The 17,265-nt window shown below is 56.4% G+C and overlaps 1 protein-coding gene across 4 annotated transcripts; it reads left to right on the top strand.

Annotated features, from left to right (window-relative positions):
* The first annotated feature begins 4,146 nt into the window (after positions 1-4,146).
* Positions 4,147-15,791, top strand: PTMA (prothymosin alpha). Of its 4 annotated transcripts, none has more exons than XM_075004177.1 (5): positions 4,147-4,334; positions 9,464-9,535; positions 10,436-10,523; positions 13,475-13,548; positions 15,224-15,791. In XM_075004177.1, exons 1-5 carry the CDS (start codon positions 4,290-4,292, stop codon positions 15,269-15,271), a joined length of 327 nt encoding a protein of 108 aa, XP_074860278.1. In that variant the 5' UTR covers positions 4,147-4,289; the 3' UTR covers positions 15,272-15,791. The 4 variants fall into 4 exon arrangements, with proteins under 4 accessions (XP_074860278.1, XP_074860277.1, XP_074860276.1 ...); XM_075004176.1 differs by having other exon boundaries at positions 10,433-10,523; XM_075004175.1 differs by having other exon boundaries at positions 4,149-4,334; positions 10,436-10,529.
* The last annotated feature ends 1,474 nt before the right edge of the window (positions 15,792-17,265 follow it).

Here is a 17,265-nt window from a genome sequence, read left to right as displayed (position 1 = left end):
CGACGTACCACACAGGTGGCTTTCTCATCTGTCTTGTTCTGAGGCGGCCTTCGTTTTAGCTACCGGGCCCATGCTGGGTGTTTGTCAAAGTCTCCTGGTAGAAATGTCATTTGTGTTTCATATGTTAATTCCCCAAATTTCCAAAGGGCAGATTTTAATGTATCCCTCTCTTCCCCATGTACCTCAAAGAGCTCCGCAGATGTAGAAGCCTATTTGGACAGAGCCTCCCCACTCCGCGAGGGAGAGGCGCAGGATATCTTAACATGAAGTTCAGCAAAGGAGCTTTAGTTTTCTGAGTGTCTTTGGAGCATCACCAAAGACAATCTCCCGGCTTTGCTTCTGCAGAAGGTGCTCCACATTCCAGCCACGCTGGCAATCTGCCGCAAGTCCCAAACCACAGTTCACGACCATAGACAGAACCAACCACCCTCCTTTTGAAACATAAGAGGGGCAGCCTGCGGAGACCACTTCCCTTTAGATCCAAGCTGTGGCCCGTAGAGACAGCTGCACCTGCTGAGCAAAGCAGTGAGCTGAGTGGTCACAATCTAGCAACATCCTCTGATCGGATCGATATGGAACATCATATTCTGGGATCTGTTTCCTGAGCAGGCCTACTCACACTTAACAATTTGTCCGACAGGCACCCCTAGAGGGCTGAGAGCACAATGGCATTGTGTGAGGCACCTTATGTACATGCTTTAAAAGCCCCTGCCTGAGTGTGCAACCTAAATAGACAAGGTGTAGATGGGGAAACTGAACAGAAGCAGAGAGGTGAAGAGTAAACCCAGGATAGGTCTTCACTGCCGTAGTCCATCTTCCGGAGTTTGATTTCTCATGCCTAGTAGGGATGCGCCAAATGGAAATTACATCAGGACCAACACTGCCCCTCAGAAGGAGTATAGTAAGTGGAGGGAGCAAACCTCCCTTCGAGGTGATGGTGCGGAACCCCAGATTAAGGTATGTCGACACCAGTTATGCAATTAGCATAGCAGCAATCGTGTATCTTAATTCAACCTTCTGCTGCTGTGTAAACCTGCACTAACTCACACAGAAGCAGCAGAGCTTAAAAGAGAATCCAGATCTCCAGACTCCCAGTCTAATGCAGGGTCAGCAACCTTTCTTAGGCCGAGTGCCAAAATTTCACCTTTTGACCTCTACGTAGGGGCCAAGTGCCGGTGATACTTTTTAAAAGTCACTAATAGTCCCACTTGCGACTTACAGTGAAACGGGTCTTTGCTCACAAAAGCTTATGCTTAAAAATCTGTTAGGCTATAAGATGCCACAGGACTTCCTGTGGGTTTTGTGGATACAGACAAACATGGCTCCCCCTCTGAGCCTTGTCACTTACAGCAGCTTCACTAATAAATAAATGAAGATGCAGAGCTTTTCCATTTAGCTGGGGGTTAGTGGCATGAGCTGGTGTTTTGTTAATCCACCGGCGGCCTGGATTTGAGCAAACGCCTTCCTGCACGCGGGAGGAGGGGCGGGGCTGAGCTCCTGCCTCGCATGCTGATGAAAATGGGCTCATGTGGTACTCATGGCACCCATGCCAGGCGTTGCTGACCCCTGGTCTAGTGCCCTTCTTTCCAGACCAGGCTGCCTTTTCTAAGGCCACTTCCTTACTCAAAGAGAGGCCACCCCGGTACAAACGGCTGAGCATCACAGGAGGTCGTTTTGCCCTGTGGGCCGCTCCTATTTCCCCTGTTCTAACAGTCTGTCATACCTAATCCAAATGTTGAACGTTTAAATCCCTAGAGCAGGTATTTCCATGGGGGCGGGAAGCCAAAGTGGAGATGAGAAACACATTTCCAACTAGAGGTGAACACACCGGGAATCTGGGGCACTTCTGGGTCTTCCTCTGAACCCGCAGGTGCCCACAGCTGCTGCGTCCTGGGGAGTTTTCTGCTAAAAACAGAGGCTCTTTCCCAGCCCCACATCCAAACCAAGCTGCTGAAACGGGTCAGCGGAAAACCTCTTTTTGAAGTTGGCGGTCAGGTAGGCCCCAGTGAGAGCCGGAGAGGGGAGAACTAGGTTTGCAGACCCGCCCTTGGGAAGTTTAACGGAGCCGGCAAAACCACAGGAAGGTGAAAAGTGCTTTTAAAAAAAAAAAAAAAAAAAGCCCATGCAACTGTGTTTTCTTCTGCACCAGCTTTGCTGGAGTTCGGGGTGACTCGGGTGCTGCAAAGCTGCCCCAAGAGCCATCAGAAGCAGGACCCCAGCCAGCATGGAAGTGCAGGGCCGGAGGGGACCTCGAGAAGCCACCCAATCCGACCCCCGCGCTGGAGGATGCATCCTTCGCACTGGCCAGCAGCGCCGCCGCCGCCGCCGCCGCCGCGCTCCTCTCCGGGCAGCCAGCAGGCCGTTCCGTTCCACGCTACGAGTGCCATCGTCTATCCGGGTTTTCGTAGCCGCTTTCCCCAAGACAGACAGGCGCCTTGGTCAATGAGAGGCCGCAAAGCGTCAACAGAGCGTTCGCTCGGGGTATCTAGCCAATCCGCGTCGTCTGAGTCCTATGTCCCGCCTTCGGAGGACACGCTCGGCCCGCCGCTGCCCCGGCTTGGCGGCCATATTGAGTGTGGCACAAGCGCTGCTCCGACTGAGGCTGCCTCTCCGTCCACTCCCGTCGCCCTATTGCTCCGGCTGGCACCGGGAACTACTGTGGGAAGGTGCAGCGGCGGTGGCTTAACCAGATCCGGCCGTCTAAAGCCCCAGGCTGAGGGGGAAAACCGAGCGGTTGCCCCAAGAAGGGCTCCCGGCGCCATTTTGAGTGTGGCACGGCCCTTCCCCTCCCCCCCCCTCCTGCCCAGCTGCCTCCATTGGGCTCAATGGCAGAGATCGGGGGCAGCTGGTATCTGGACTTTGTGCCGGTTCGGCGCCCTCCCGCACTCGCCCAGCTGGGGCCCGGAGACTAACGCACCTTCGTGCAAAACGCGGGGGGGGGGGTTTTCTACAAAATGTGGGGTTATTTGCAACCCCAAACTGCAATGGGGGGAGGGGGTTTTAAAGGGAAGAAATTGCAAAAAACAATGCATGTTCCCCCCCCTTTGATTTATCCCATTGTGTGGTATCAAGGCGGGGGGTCGCCCCTTCCCCTCCCCTTCCGCAAAGTTACAGCGGGGGGCGGGGGGGCAGGCGTTTGGCACCGGCGGGGTGGGGGTGGGGAATCCCAGTTGGTGGGTTTGCTCGGAATTTCTTCTTCGCCGATGAACTTCGTGCAAATTCCTCGCGAGCGGGGCCAGAGCTGGGCGTGGAGAGGAGATGGACGAGGGTAATGCGGGATCCCGCGAGCCGAGACAAATGAGACCCGCGTGGGAAAGATCCTCCCCGCGGGAAAAAACGTGCAAAATTAGGTGAAAGTCGGAAGCGTGGGGGGGGGGGGGTTATAACTGCGATTTCCTGTTATTGTTGTTGTTTTTTTCTTTGGGGGGGGTGTTAGTGGTGCGGCTGGATCGTAAAGGATTCAATCAGCAGTAAAATGCGGGGAGTGGGCGCCGAGCGAGCAGGGGGAGGGACTTAGTGTGGATTGAAACCCCGACCGCTTCTGGAGTTGGAAAGTCCCAGCCCCGCGCCGGCCCGGGACTAACGCTGCTCTTGGGTTTTAATCCGCGCCAGGCGGAATAAACCTCCCCCGGCTGCTTGCACGGGTGTAAACGGCGCAGCTGCAATTTGCAAGGGGAGGGGGGTGGTTTAAAAGCGGGTTTTTCTTTGCATCAACTTTTTAAATCCCCCCCGTCCCTTACGCCGTATGGGAGAGCTGCTCTCCTGGCAGCGGAGAGGTACCGAAGCCGGCGGCTGCAGAGGGGGAAGGGAAGGTCGGTTTCTGTCTGTTCCCCTCCAGCATGGGCTCGGCGCTAACAATGCAAGACGGGGCTCTGCGTTGCGCAGGCGGAGCTGGTGGGGGGAGAGAGAGGGATACCAGCCATGCCGCGGCCGCGCTTAGCTGCCTGGCCGCGCCTCTGGCCGCCCACCCCACGCTGAGGCCGGACGCAAACTCATTGCACCCATGACATGGCTCTGGCGCTTTAAGCAGCCTTGCCCATTGTTTGCCCCACGACCAATGGCCGGGCCCAGCTCCCCCCCGCCTGGCCAATGAGGAAGGCGCAGGGGAGTGAGCGCGCCGCCCACTAATCTATATTAAAGCTAGTGGCGCCGCGTGAGTTCTCCACTCGCTCTGTCCAAAGCCATCTTTGCATTGTTCCTGTCCTGCGCCGCTGCTCCGCCAGCCGGACCTGCGCGCTGCTCCTTTTTAGAGATTCGCTCTCTTTTCCACCCGCCTCTCCCGCCGCGCCATGTCAGACACAGCTGTGGACACCAGTTCCGAGATCTCCACCAAGGTGAGGCGCGCAGCCGCGCTCCCCTCCGCCTGCTTTCCGCGCTGCCCCGTGGCGTGCGCCCAAGCGCCGTTTGGTCAGGCGGGGGAACCTGCCGGGATTTCTTTGGGTGGTTTTCTCTTGGCAAGGGGGCGGGTGGGGGTCGCTCTTCGCCTATGCGGACCCCAGAGCGGTGGGGGGGAGTTTTGTAAAGTCTTCCCGGGTCGGCTTTGGCAGCGTGTCGGTCTCCCCCGGGCCATTTAAAAGGCGCCCCTCCGGCTTGGTGGCTGGAGCCTGCCTGGCGATCGGTCTCTCGGCACATCGCAGCGTGACAGCCCCGGTTCAAACTTGGCTCCCACTTCAACCCGTCCCCCCCCCTCCCCGCCCTGGGAAGCGGGGCGAAGGGGGGGGGGCTGCAGAGCGCTGGGAACGATCGGGCCCGGAACACCCACTTTGTACCGGGGACCCCTCTGGAGAGGAGCCGGGCGAGAGGCGCAGCGGGAGCTGGGGCAGGCGTTTGAACACCCAGCCTCTCCCGAGAACAAACAACTCCGCCGTCCCTTTAATGGCCTGGAAATAACTTTACGACGTGCTGGGTGCGAACCATCGGAAGCGATTTCGGCGGCGGCGGGGGGGGGACTTGGCTTTGATGGGAACCGACTGGATCCGACGGCGAGCGTCTGCGGTGCTGCGCGCGGGTCCTTTGTTTGATGGTGCCAGGAAGCGAGCGCGCCGTGCCGGTTCCCTCGCGGGGACCGCAGCGGCGGGGACCCTGCTCGGACCCTCCTCTCCACTTTCAGTGTCAGCCGAGGGGGGGGGCGCCCCCCCCCCACTCCCCGGCTGCCTTTTCTTTTTAAGCGGGTTAAGAGCCCCATCAGGCTGCGGGGCTTTTAAACTCCACTTAAAGCCCGATTAACCTTGGGGGGTGAAGGGAGGGTCTCCGCGTTGGTTTAATCAGCGGCTTAAGCCTCTCGCGCCCGGCCTCCCTCCCCAGGGGGGTTTCCCTTCGAGTGGGGCCCCCCGGCTCAGCCGTAGCCCCCTCCGCGGAGATGAAGCCTAAGGAGGGAATGTGGATCGAGCGAGGCTTGGCAGGCAGCCCACGCGTGCCGGTGGGGGGCAGGCCGGGGGGGCGGTGTGAAACTTACTGAGGGTGGGGGGGGCCCTCTGGCCCCGACTGGCGGCGTCCGTAGTGGCCGGGCTTGGTTACCGCGTAGCGAGCGGCTGATACGCTGTAGCCAAGGGCACCCCACGCGGCACCGGCCCCGCTTCCCCGGGGCGGAGGATCGCGGCTTTTCCGGACTGATCGCTGCAGGTGTATATGTATGTGTGTGTGTGTGTGTGGTTGGGGGGGGGGGTCGGGGCTAGGGCTGGGTCCCCAGCCTCATCAGGGGGTGGGGGCTCGTCTCTGGCTCCCGGCAGGGAAGCGGGGATCCGGGTGGGACGCATGTGCCAGGGTTTCAAGGAGGTCCACCCTTCGCCCACCGGGCTGGGGAGAAGGTCGGCGCCCCCCCCCCATCCCCCCCCGCTCACACACTGGTAACGGGCTGCGGAGCGAGGCGGGGAGCCACCAGAATCAGCAACCCCGGGCCGATTTCGTTTTCACTTCTGTTTTCCCGCTTCTAGGACGCCAGAGTCCCCGGCCCCGATCTACCGGGCTGTCCCCTCCCCCACCTTTGTTTGCTGAACTTTGGCTCGCTCGGGTCCGGCTGCGGGCCAGGGGGTCGTGGGGGTGGGATTTGCCCGGTGGGGGGGGTGCGCCGCCTCCTAGGCCCACGCGAGAATTTTCATTGCTAGATGAGGTGTCCTCACACGCTCCCTCCCTGCCCCTCTCTTCTCGCGGGCTCCCCTAGCCCCTGCCCCCCCCGTAGCCCCTTTTCTCAGAGGTGGGAGGATGAGAATCTCATTAACCTTCCCGTGCCCTTTGGGGGCGGGGGAGTTTCCCCGCTGTTGCCTGGGGAGTCGCGTAGCAGCCCCATGTGCTTGCCCCGGGGAACTACACTTCTAAGGGGGGGTGTTGACGAGCTGCTCCTGGGGGGGCTTGACTGATGCGCCTCAAACCCTGCAGGGATTCGGGTGGGGTGACGGTGATTTGAACCGGGAGGGGGGCTGAGCCCCGCGTTGTGTGTCCGGGAACCCTGGCTAGCCCCCCCCCCCCCCCCACCCCCGCAGTAAGATGCTGGGGGGGGGGGCGCAGCAGATAAAGGCGCGGGGCCCGCTCGCCCGCTGCACCTCGGGCCGCTGAAATAAACAAGACACCGAAGATTTATTCCGCCGGGTGGGGGGAGGGGTCCCGGAGCTGCCTCCTCGGCTCCCGGGCGGCGGCTCCTCCTGCGCCACTCGGCGCCGCCCCCCACCCCCAGCTTCGCAGCAGGGCTCGCTCATCCCCCACGTGCTGCCGCCTCCCCGCGCTCCGCCCGCGCGGCGCCCCATGGGAGTTGGAGTTCTCCCCGCGGGCGGCCCTGCGCCGCAGGGCCCTGCGGAGACTTCAGTTCCCGGCAAGCCGCGAGGGGCGGAGCCGGCGCTGCGGCGTTGGGCCAATCAGAGGGCGCGGAGAGTGGCGCGCGGTTTGAAATAGGGCATGGCGCGTGCCTCTGTTCAGCTGGCTCCCTCTGCCGGCGGGAGGGCTACCAGCCCACAGCCCGGTCCTTTGAAGCCGGCCAAAGCCCTTTTGGCTGAGTAGGAGCGCTGGGGGTTGCAGGTGTGGGGGGTCGAGCAGGCATGTGAGAAATAAATAGATGTGATAAATGCAAGGTGCCAGCCCCTTAGGATCCTGGGAGCCTGGCCTGGTCTTTTGCAAGCTGCTGGTTTTCCTGCATACTGAGACCCCTTAAAATCCGTGGTACCTTGCAGTCCTAGCAAACTCCCCTCCTGCCCCCGGTAATGAAAGATGTGGCTGCCATAAAGGGGGGCAGATGAGTTTTGTGCAGGAGAGAAATTAATTGCATGAACAAATCCCCCAGAAGTACCTGAGGCTGAGCCAGTCCTCGCAGTTTGCTGGCTGTATTTTTAGGCCACTTCGAAGGGATCAATCTTGATTGATTGATTTTTGATCTGTCCATACTGTGGTCTAGCTATGGCCCGGCTTATGAATGCAGTTGGTTTTGGTGGCTTCTGGTACCTGTTACTACTCTACCAAGTGGAATATTAAAGTTCATGTCCTGGGAGTTGGAGAGAGTGAAAGGTAGACCTTCCTTATGACTAACCATAGCTACTATTTTATGGACAAACAGTCTTGCCACACCTATAATTAGAGGCTCCCTCAAAGCATTAAAACTATAGTAACACTGCTCCATTGATTCATCTGAAGTCTGGTGTGGAGATTTGTCCATGTGTGTTGGATCTGCTCTTTGCTATTTCTAGCATAACACCCTTGCTATGCAAATAAGCCTGGCCTGGTAACTCAATTATGATTGAACTCAGAGTATCTTAAGTGGAACACTCGTGGCTGGTGCTTCCAGATTTGCTAAACTAAAATTAGTAATAAGAGCATTGCTGCTCCACCTTAACCGGAGACCCACTTGTGTTTTAGGCATAACTTCTCCAAAAGGATGATGAACGTAGTAATTGCTGACTTGGGATCTTTGATCGCTTTTCATGTTAAACTTGGTGTATTTTAGAATTCCTTGTAGGACAGTTGAAGGCTGCGTGTTGGCTTGAAGTAGTTTTGACACGACAGCAGATAAGTCACACTAAAGGCTAGCATCTCGCTCGTTCAGTAAAGACATGATAGGAGCCAGAGAGAGTAACAAGTGGCATGAGTTGCCCAGTTCAGAGATGCTCCAATTTGCATGGGATTCAAATGTCAGTAGAAAAAGGAAGTGAACTAAATCCTCGACTAGGATGTATGTGCTCAACAGGTGTAGTCAACGCCAGCGCTTCGTTTTGGGAGAGTGCCCTTTCGAGGGGTACAGGGCTAGGTCATGGATGCCTTGAGATAGTCTAGCCGGACTTTGTTAATCCCTGGTTGGTTTAGCCAGGTGTCTGAACGGTTTAAGTAGTCCTGAATAATCCAAAGGCTATTTTAATACAAAGAGAGAGAGAGACTGGCCTAGGAGCCAGGGCTGGCCAGGCTGGGCAGGGCGGTTTGAGTGAAAGTGACACTCTTCCAATCAGGCTGGGGGGCTTGCCGGGAGGCTGCCAGAAATCAAAAGCAGCCCAGGTTTGTGCAGCGTAGCTGCCAAAAAGTTTCAAATACCTCGTGGTCTTTGTTCAAGGCAGTCTGCATGACTGCCCTACCGCCCTGGTGAAAGGCCCCTGAGCGCTCCTTGGCAGGGGCGGCAACTTCTCACGATGAGCGGGGATCTAGTGGCAGTTGAGGCAGTAACATAAGGGAAGGAGGATGCAGGCTCGGGTGCCAGAGTGTTTATTTCAGCTGTGTGCAGGAAGAGACAGTTGGATCTTGCAGCTTGTTTGCCTAGTGACGTCTTGACAGTGATCAGTCACAAGAATAGCCGGGCGCTTGCTCTTTCGTGCCTGTGCTTGTGGTTCAGGGTTGAGCTGACGAACAGCGTGCAATCGACTGGCGCCATGTTCCTTGGAATAATGTGGGAAAAAATAGCCATCTCCCTGCTGCTCAGTGAAGAGTCCTGAGATTTATCCCGAGCTTCCCACTTTGTGGCTGCAAATAAGAGCAAGCTACTTGCGAGAGAGAGAGACACCGGCTCTGCTAATAATGATTTGGGCCCTCCCCTGCCCCCCATTTCCTTCTGGGGAGGCAGCGAGTGGCTGTGCGTGTCGGCAGACCCTGGGTGACTGATTCTGGACGCGGTGTGCACCAAGGGCTATCAGTCGGAATGCAGCCGTTTCCCCTGAACACGATAAGGGGAAACAAGCCGTTGCTTTTGCTGCTCAGCACACACAGGAGTTCAGCTCGTTAAGCTGAGGAGTTCCTGGGAGTGCCCAAGTTAAATGCAGCCGCCAGCTTTTTTTAGATCCAGTTCCTTTTCTTTAACAAAGTGCAATAATTCAGATTAATCTCCCCGTATGCACCCCAGGTTTCAACCTCACAAGGGCCAGAGCAAATTGCTTGTGCGATGGGTGTGAAGGGTAACTGTCTCCAAGCCTTCCCCCCGGCTCTCCTTCTACAGTGTTCCTACCATGAGGTCCGTGGGCTGGAATCTTGGTGACTCACTGGTTATTTCTGTCCCTTTAAGGATCTAAAAGAGAAGAAGGAAGTTGTCGAAGAGACGGAAAATGGCAAAGATGCACCGGCCAATGGGAACGCTGTAAGTATCGCCAGAGCAGCCTTGGGAGCTGGAGGGGGCTTGTTGCGGTTCCCGCCGCCTCTTTGGCGGCCTCTGGGAGGAAGAGATGTGACACAGTTGGGGGGCTGGTGCTTGGAACCCTGTTGTGAAAGAAACATGCTGGTGGGGTTTCAAAGTCAGGGAAAGCCTCCGGCTCTGGAAAGTGGGCGGTGTGTGGCAAGGGTGGGGAGATATAGTGGAGCTGCTGGGTTGAGTCTCAAAGCCCTCCAAGAACCCGGTGTCTTCCACACCAGCTCCTTCTAGCAGCCCTCCTGGAAAATGTGGCAAACAGATGGGTGGGAAACGCCTTTGTGCGCAAGCAAATCTGGGGTTGGCTTGTTTTGATTTTGTCAGAACTACCACTGCTGTCTTTTAATCAGCCACCATGTCACAATAGAGCTCAGATTCCCCTCTGAGGCGCAGAATGCAGCTACTGCGTTACCATCAAATTTATGTCCATCTTTGCTTCTGCGTGAAGTGGAGACAGAAAGGAGCCACTGGAACTTTTCCAGCCATGTGTGGAGTTTGTCCAGGCACGTGGGGAATAAATTTTATGTGCCCTGAGAAGTGCGGATGTGCACCATCAGGAGAGAGGCAGACCTAGATGTGGGCTCTCTGCGAGTTACCTGGGTGGCATTGGAATTTCTCCTATGCTCAGTCAGCAGGGAACGCTGCTCTGAAAGCTGCGGAAGTGAGACAAGGGAGCAAGGTGGGCGACTGTCCTCCACTGAGCTTCCTGGCTGAGTTGCGAAATCTCTCCAGCTCTTACTGGGGCTCCGTGTGTGTATGTGGGGCGGGGGGAGCAGAGCGAGGCTGGGGAAGCCTGCGATTTCCCTCCGTGCATTTTCTTTTTTTAAGTGAGTGTCTTGTCTTGACAAGGAGAACGAGGAAAATGGAGAGCAGGAGGCCGACAACGAAGTAGACGAAGAGGAAGAAGAAGGTGGTGAAGAAGAAGACGAGGAGGAAGAGGGTGATGGTAATTTTTCACCCTCCCTTCTCACCTTAGAGTAGCCAAATCCGGCCGCCAGGGTGACGAGTAAGCCGCTTGAGTTACGGCACATGGCCAGCGCGTGCCAGGAGCTGCACTGCCCCCTTGTGGCGGCTGTGGGGAAGTTGTGTCCTTGCTGTAACCGACCTCCGGCCAGCCGCGTATTGTCCCGCCCCTGCCTCCTAGTGGCCTGGATCTGCCCGCCTGGCTTTGATTTGTTTCCAGTGACATCAATCCCTGAGGTTGAGGACAGAGCTCACCCTGTTCTGGCCATGCGGCGTAGTGCAAAGGCCTTTAGTAAGCACTTAACGTGCCCTTGATCCCCAGCACGGCGCGGGTATCAGCAAAAGGCCTCCTTAGCAACCTGACGTGGGATGCATGCTGCAGGCAAAGCTACAGGAGGGGAGGTGGCACCCTGCCTGCAAGCCAGGCTACGAGCCAGGTCCCCGATGGCAGGGGGAATCTCCCTTTGCAAGGCAGGCGAAGAGGTAAATGCTCTCGCGCATTTGGCACACGCGCCTCAGTCAGACGCGCTTTCCAGGCTAATGATTGACGCCAAGCACTTGGTTCCCCTTAAGCAGATGCACGAACCTTTCGTTCTTGGCTGCCGGGCGTTTTCTCTGCAGACATAAATGGCTCATTTCAACTCCTCTTGTCCTCCCTTTTGCTTTGGAGAGCAACCCTGCCTGCAGGCGGGCATCTGCCGACCACCAGTGGCTTCCCTACCGGCTTCCCTTTCCAGCTTCCCCACTCCTTGGCCAAGACCCACTTGGCTAAATAACAGGGTCTATTTTTATACCCCATTAAGGCCGGGAGGAGATGGCTAACCGTTATTAGCAAATGGTTCTCCTTGAGCTCCACCTGAAACAAGCCCTGTGATGAGCTTTTCCCGGCTAATCCCCTGCAATCTTGAGCAGCAGCATTGGGTTGTGCTGGATGGGATGGAGGGAGTTTCAAGGCTGGGAAGTGAAAGCCCTTTGTGCGTACCCTGTTTGAACAGAGGAGAGTCTGGGCTTTTCCTAGCAGCAGCTCTGGGGCGAAGAGGGGAACACAGCATGCTCAGTATAAGAACTGGTTCCTGATTAGTTCCCTGGAGATAAACCAGCAGCCCCAGCCTGGCAGGATGGGGGTTTAAGCCTTGGAGTTGAGTTGTGCCCTGGCCCCGAGGGCTTGGAACGGCTGCCTGCTGCTTCTGAGTGGTTTGCAGAGCTGGGTATTGTTTAGCTACGAGGCGGGGGAGCACAATTCCTGGCAAGGTGGGAGTTGCCGATGTGTCCCCCTCTGCTGTCTGCCCGCACAGCTCCCACAAAAAGCCTGGATGCAATTCAGGGCCCTGAGCCGTCTGCCCCCCTTGCTCTGTCGTTAACGAGAGAGGGGAAGAGGTAGGCGCTCTCCTGGATTCCAGGAGGGTTAACTCCCCTCTTTCCAGACCAACCTTGATTAATCCGTACCCGGCAGTGGTGCCCAAGGGGCTGATCCCAGCCGTCGGGCCTCACGTAGGAGCGAGAAAAGCCCAGGAGGGCGGCTGGCGACTCTCCTGCCTCCTGCGGGTTTGAAACAGCCACAACTAAACTTCAACTCAGTCTTCAAATCTGGTTTTAAAGATGCCGCCTCCCCCCATGATTTGCTCCGCTTTAAGCGGTGCAGGCAACTAAAAACGCCCCCAGTGAGCTTGATTTGGGGCACGTGATCCTCCCAGGGAACCCGGGATGTGAGCTCCTCAGCAAGGCCCGGCTGCAGGTCTCCCAGCTAATCCAGCAGCTGCTGGGCTGAGCACGCCCGGGCAGCGGGCGGGTGGGTGTGCCCGTCGGATGACCTTAATCCCCAGCTGTCCATACGTGCAGCTCGTGGTGACATTTAAAGCCACTGGCCCGAGCGCTGTACATTTACCAGGGTCCACCCGTTATGCAAAGAGCTTAGGTTGATACGCGACTGGGCTCGTTTCTCCCGAGTCGAAGTGGACTCGGGGATGGTCGGCAATGTTGTTCTGATCCACCGGCCTCTTGGAGCTCAAAGTGGGTCAAATCGGACTCTCCTGTCCTGGAAGGGTGCAGCCTTCCTGGCCCGTCAGCGGAACGTGTTAGCGGTACTGATGGTTAGATTGTGTCCTGACTCGGAACTAAAGCGCTGGTGCTCCCGACCCGTTAAAGGGGGACTGGATGCTGGAGAGAACAGCCAGAGCAGCTGCTAGGAGAAACTTGGGCCCATTGGCTGCCCGTAGCCTGGCTTGTAGAGCCCTGCCATGTCCACAGATCCCGTTTGCAGAGGTGTATTTTGTAACCTCCTGGGGCAGAGGTGGCTGGGTTTGGCTCCAGATTCAGAGGGGACCATCTCTGTGCTGAAATGGCCCCGTCTGCTCTTGGGGGGCCCCCCTTGCTATCCTCCCCCAAGGAAAGGGCCATGTGTGAGGACGAGTTTGTGGCTCTGGCACCTGCAGCGTTCGTCACCTGGGCTACCAGCAGCTGGCAGGAAGGAAGCAGCAGGAATTGAGCTAGTCACAGAGAGGTTCTGTCTCCCCGGCAGGTGTCTTTTGCACTAATCTCCCCCCTCCTCATCCCACCTCCATGCTGTGGCAATGTTGGTTCAGCCTCTGGCCGTACAGCCCCCCGCCCTGCAAAGCCAGCGCCTGAGGGCGTCTGATGCCTGCAGAGGGCAGCACATGCTGGCCCTTGCAATGGGGCAGGAGGGCTGGGCTGGAACCTGTGGCGGAGCTGCGAGCTGCCGGCCCTGTTGAGGGAGATACGCAGCCTGGCGCTGGGGAATGGGCCTGAAGAGCAGAAAGATGAGCCCCGAGCTCATCCTGTTCCAGCAGTTCTCCACCTCGCCTGGCTGGCTGCCTGCTCGTGTGCTTGCATCATCCACCTGGGCCAGCGTGCGGCTCCTACCGAGCGCTCATGAGCCGTGTTTTCCCTCCCCCACCCCCACCCCGCCAGGTGAGGAAGAGGATGGCGATGAGGATGAGGAAGGCGATGCACCCCCAGTCAAACGGGCAGCAGAAGATGATGAGGTAGGTGGGATGTGCCGGGCTGTGAACCCCAGAGAACAGGATCCCCTCTGTGCAGACCCACAGGGCTGAAGTACTGGGACGCACCTGCCCTGTCGGAGGGGACGGTGCCCACCTGCCCCTTCCTGTGCAAACTTCTGCATTGCTGGGGGCCAGCCCAGTGCCAAGCCCACCTGTGGCCTGGTTACAAGCAGACACGGCTGCAGGGAGAGCAGCCAGGACTGCATGCGCAGCCCAGAGCGAGCTAGGAGCCCTCGCAGCCAGCTGGGAGAGGAGGGGGATTATGCTCTGGTAAACCCTGGGGTGGCTTACAGGGGTGGGCTGGGGCCTCCCAGGGCTGTCCTCAATTTGTCAAGTCCTGATGAGCGTGGGAGCTGGAGCTCTGCTCCAGAGGCTTTCTCCTCCCCCCCAGCCCCCGCACATGCTCCTCTGTGCACAGCCAGGCTGCAGGCATGGGGGGTGGGTGGGGAGGGAAGCTGCTTGTCTGAACTCCCTGTGGCTTTCCCCACTGCGCGTAGTCCTCTTCGGCATGGCTCCAGTGTCAGCTGTGAGCCAGCATGGCTTCCAGCCAAACATCGCAAGGAAGGAGGTGGGGTGGCGGGTTGGGGAGGGTGCATGCGTGCGAGAGAGAGAGAATATCCGGGACCCGCCTGCCTTGTTGGAGGGGGACAGTGCTGGGCCAGAGGCACTGGGGCTCTTTGACCCACACTTAGCCAGCCCATTTGCCAGAGAGAGAATGAATAGGTGCTTCCTGGCACAGGACGTGTACCCTCTCATTTTGCATCCGAGGAGTATATCTGCCCTATATTAAACCTGGCTCTGATTCATAGCTGAGCCCAAGCCCTTCGTCAGTTACACCTGCATCCAGGCAGCTCTTGGGGAGCCCTCAGGCTCTAGGCTCCTACCTGGTGCGAGGGGGTCGGGGTCTGATTCCTGCTGTCGCTGGGGGTCGAGCCCTGTGGTTTCACAGTGTGGGTGCAGCTCTAGCTGAGTCATACGGCCCACAGGGCTGGGCAGGGGAAGCGTGGGCCTATTAATGCTGGTGAGACTTGGGTCTGCCTGTAATGAACAGGGGGATATGACCACTGGTGGGGCTGGGGTCATGGAGGGTGACAATGTTGGGGGTGGAGAAGGAAACCTAACCTGCCCGTATGAGCAAATGCCAAATCCCTTATGGCTGGCTCAGGCGCTCAGCTCTGGGCAGGGGAGTTTAGCTGGGAGGGTGGTTGCTCTGTGCTGCAAGAGTCCTAAATCCTCTACACCCCCTGCAATGGCAGGAAAGCCTTAACATACAGCACAGACTTCCTAGTTCTAGTGGGAGCTTGGCCTGAGCTGGGCAGATTCAGCCAACGAGGTGCTGGTGGTCCAGCAGGTTTCCAGCCCCCCTGGCAATGCCAGCAGAATGCACAGGGTGAAGGGGGAGCCCAGGTGGGGCCCCTGCTGCACTGGGGCCTTGCTTCTCCCATGCAGGCCCAGGGCCGATCCCCAAACCTTGCTGAGACCTAAGGGCCGAGAGCTCCATTCCCTCTTGCCTTCTTAAAGGGATGGTAGCAGGACTTCCGCCCACTGTTCCGGCTTCACTTCTGTGCCACCTTGCCAAGTCTGGTAGCTGGTGCTCTGTGGCTGCCGAGCCAGGAACGTGCCCGCCCCTTTTCCTAACGCCTTTGCTCTTCCCCAGGACGAAGACGTGGATCCCAAGAAGCAGAAAACCGACGAAGACGACTAGGCGGTGCATATATATATATATATTTTTTTTTTTAAATAAGGAGAAAAACTAAACAGAACAAACAAGGCCAGCGCGACTTGTTCACCTTCAATGTCCCGTCGCACCCCCCCGCCGTGGTCATCCTCCCAAGTAGAGCGCACCCGCCCATGATGCCAACGCCACTCGGAGCCAATGCCCGAAAAGAATCCCCCTCCCCCACTGTGGGGAAGACCCCCCCCCCAGCACCAAAACTTCAAGGCCCTGCTTTCTTTCGTAAAAGTACTTTAAAGGAGAATTTGTTTGTATTTTTTATTTACATTTTATATTTTTGTACATATTGTTAGGAGGTCAGCCATTTTTAAGTGATCTCGGATTGACCAAATGGGGGGCTTTGAAGCGTGTCTCTCTCTCTCTCTCTCTCTCTCTACCCATCTCTGACTTTACTTGTGGTGTGACCGCGTTCCAACAAACCATTCTCCCAAAGGAGAAAAAAAAATGACCTTGTATAAAAATGAAAAGGCAAAAAAAAAAAAAAAGAAAATTTACAATCTTATTCCAAGCATTCCAGTAACTTTTTTTGTGTATGTACTTTAGCTGTACTATAAAGTAGTGGGTTTGTATGAGATGGCAAGGCCAAAGATAAAAGGGTTTTTTTTTCTGTCTATGAAGTTGCTGTTTATTTTTATTTTTTTTTTAATTTTCTTTTTTCTTTTTTTTTTTTTGGCCTGTTTGATGTATGTGTGAAACAATGTTGTCCAACAATAAACCGGAATTTTATTTTGCTGAGTTGTTCTAACGAAGCTGGCTCCCAACCCCTGGTTTGTTTTTTGCTTTTATTTTTTTAATTTGGTTTGATTTGTCTGATTGGAAGCCGGGCCGGGTAGGAGAGCAATTGATGCTGATATTTTGCAGGCCTTGCCTGTCTTGTGTAGGTTTTCGAGGGTTCCAAGACCAGGTGATCCAGTCCAAGCTGGGTAGCTCAGCCCAGACAACTCCAAATTCCTAGAGCAGGTCTTTCGGGGTATGTCTGTACTTACAGGGGTTGTCCAAGCACCGTGGTTGATCTTCTGGAGATGGATTTCCCTGCATGTGAAGACGCAGCAAAATTGATCTCTCTGGGTTCGGTTGTTGACCCTGGTACTCCATGCAGAGTAAGGTGTCCTTGGCGCAAGCCCAAAGATACCTGATCTACACCAGGGAACAAAGTCGACCCTGGTACGTCGATTCTAGCTACGCTAATGGCATGGCTTGAATTGCATATATGGCATTGACTTTGATCCCTGGAGTAGACCAGGCCTTAGAGAAACACCTACCCTTGAATTTAAAATGGTGGGGAATATAATATCTGCTGTGACCTTTGGTAAATGACACCAAACGGCTGAATTATCCTCATTGTTACTCCTTATTTCCCATCAGAATTTGTCTAGCTTTGACCTCCAGGCAGCGGATCCCTTTCCCTGCTAGGCCAGAGCACCCAGGGTAAGATATTGGTTCCACAAGCTGAGCAAGTCACGCCTTAAACAGCTCCTTAGAAGAGAACTCTCCTTTCTTCAGAGTGCCTCCAGGCTGAGGATCCCATCATCTAAAGCCTGCCTGCTTCCATCTAGCCCTGCCTAGGGTTTGCACTCTGCTAAACGTACCAGTCACTCCAGAGGGTGCGTTCCCTGGCTGTGGCTGCATCTGACTCTGGTGGTTTCCCCTTTAAGCTCCTGGTGTTCTTATAGAGCGGGGGCAAGTGAATGTTTTAACCTGGGCCCCATTTTTCATCCCTGCAGTTGGCAGGTCCCTTCCCCCTACCTGGCTAATGTCAGCCAACCCAAGGGAAAGTTCAGTTAGGTTCATATGTGGCGGGGGGAGGTCCCTTTGGGCGTGTGTAAGAAGACCAGTGTGTAGAATGGAAAAGTGTTGTGAATGGGTATAGAAATGTGAACACACACACAAAAACAGGAAGATGGATGAGCCTGAGGCCCAGCACCCACTCCTGTATTCCCCATGACACGTCATAGCTTGTCCCC

Source organism: Carettochelys insculpta, chromosome 10 (genome assembly GCF_033958435.1).
Source record: "Carettochelys insculpta isolate YL-2023 chromosome 10, ASM3395843v1, whole genome shotgun sequence".
NCBI lineage: Eukaryota > Metazoa > Chordata > Testudines > Carettochelyidae > Carettochelys > Carettochelys insculpta.
The sequence above is the reverse complement of the archived record's forward strand: the minus strand, read 5'-3'. Positions and strand labels throughout refer to the sequence as shown.

Excerpts from the sequence above, each read along its gene's own strand:
- PTMA (XM_075004173.1), top strand. The coding sequence starts at position 4,290 with ATGTCAGACACAGCTGTGGACACCAGTTCCGAGATCTCCACCAAG. Across the intron at positions 4,335-9,463 it reads GTTCCGAGATCTCCACCAAG|GATCTAAAAGAGAAGAAGGA; the intron begins GTGAGGCGCGCA and ends TGTCCCTTTAAG. Across the intron at positions 13,549-15,223 it reads GGGCAGCAGAAGATGATGAG|GACGAAGACGTGGATCCCAA; the intron begins GTAGGTGGGATG and ends GCTCTTCCCCAG.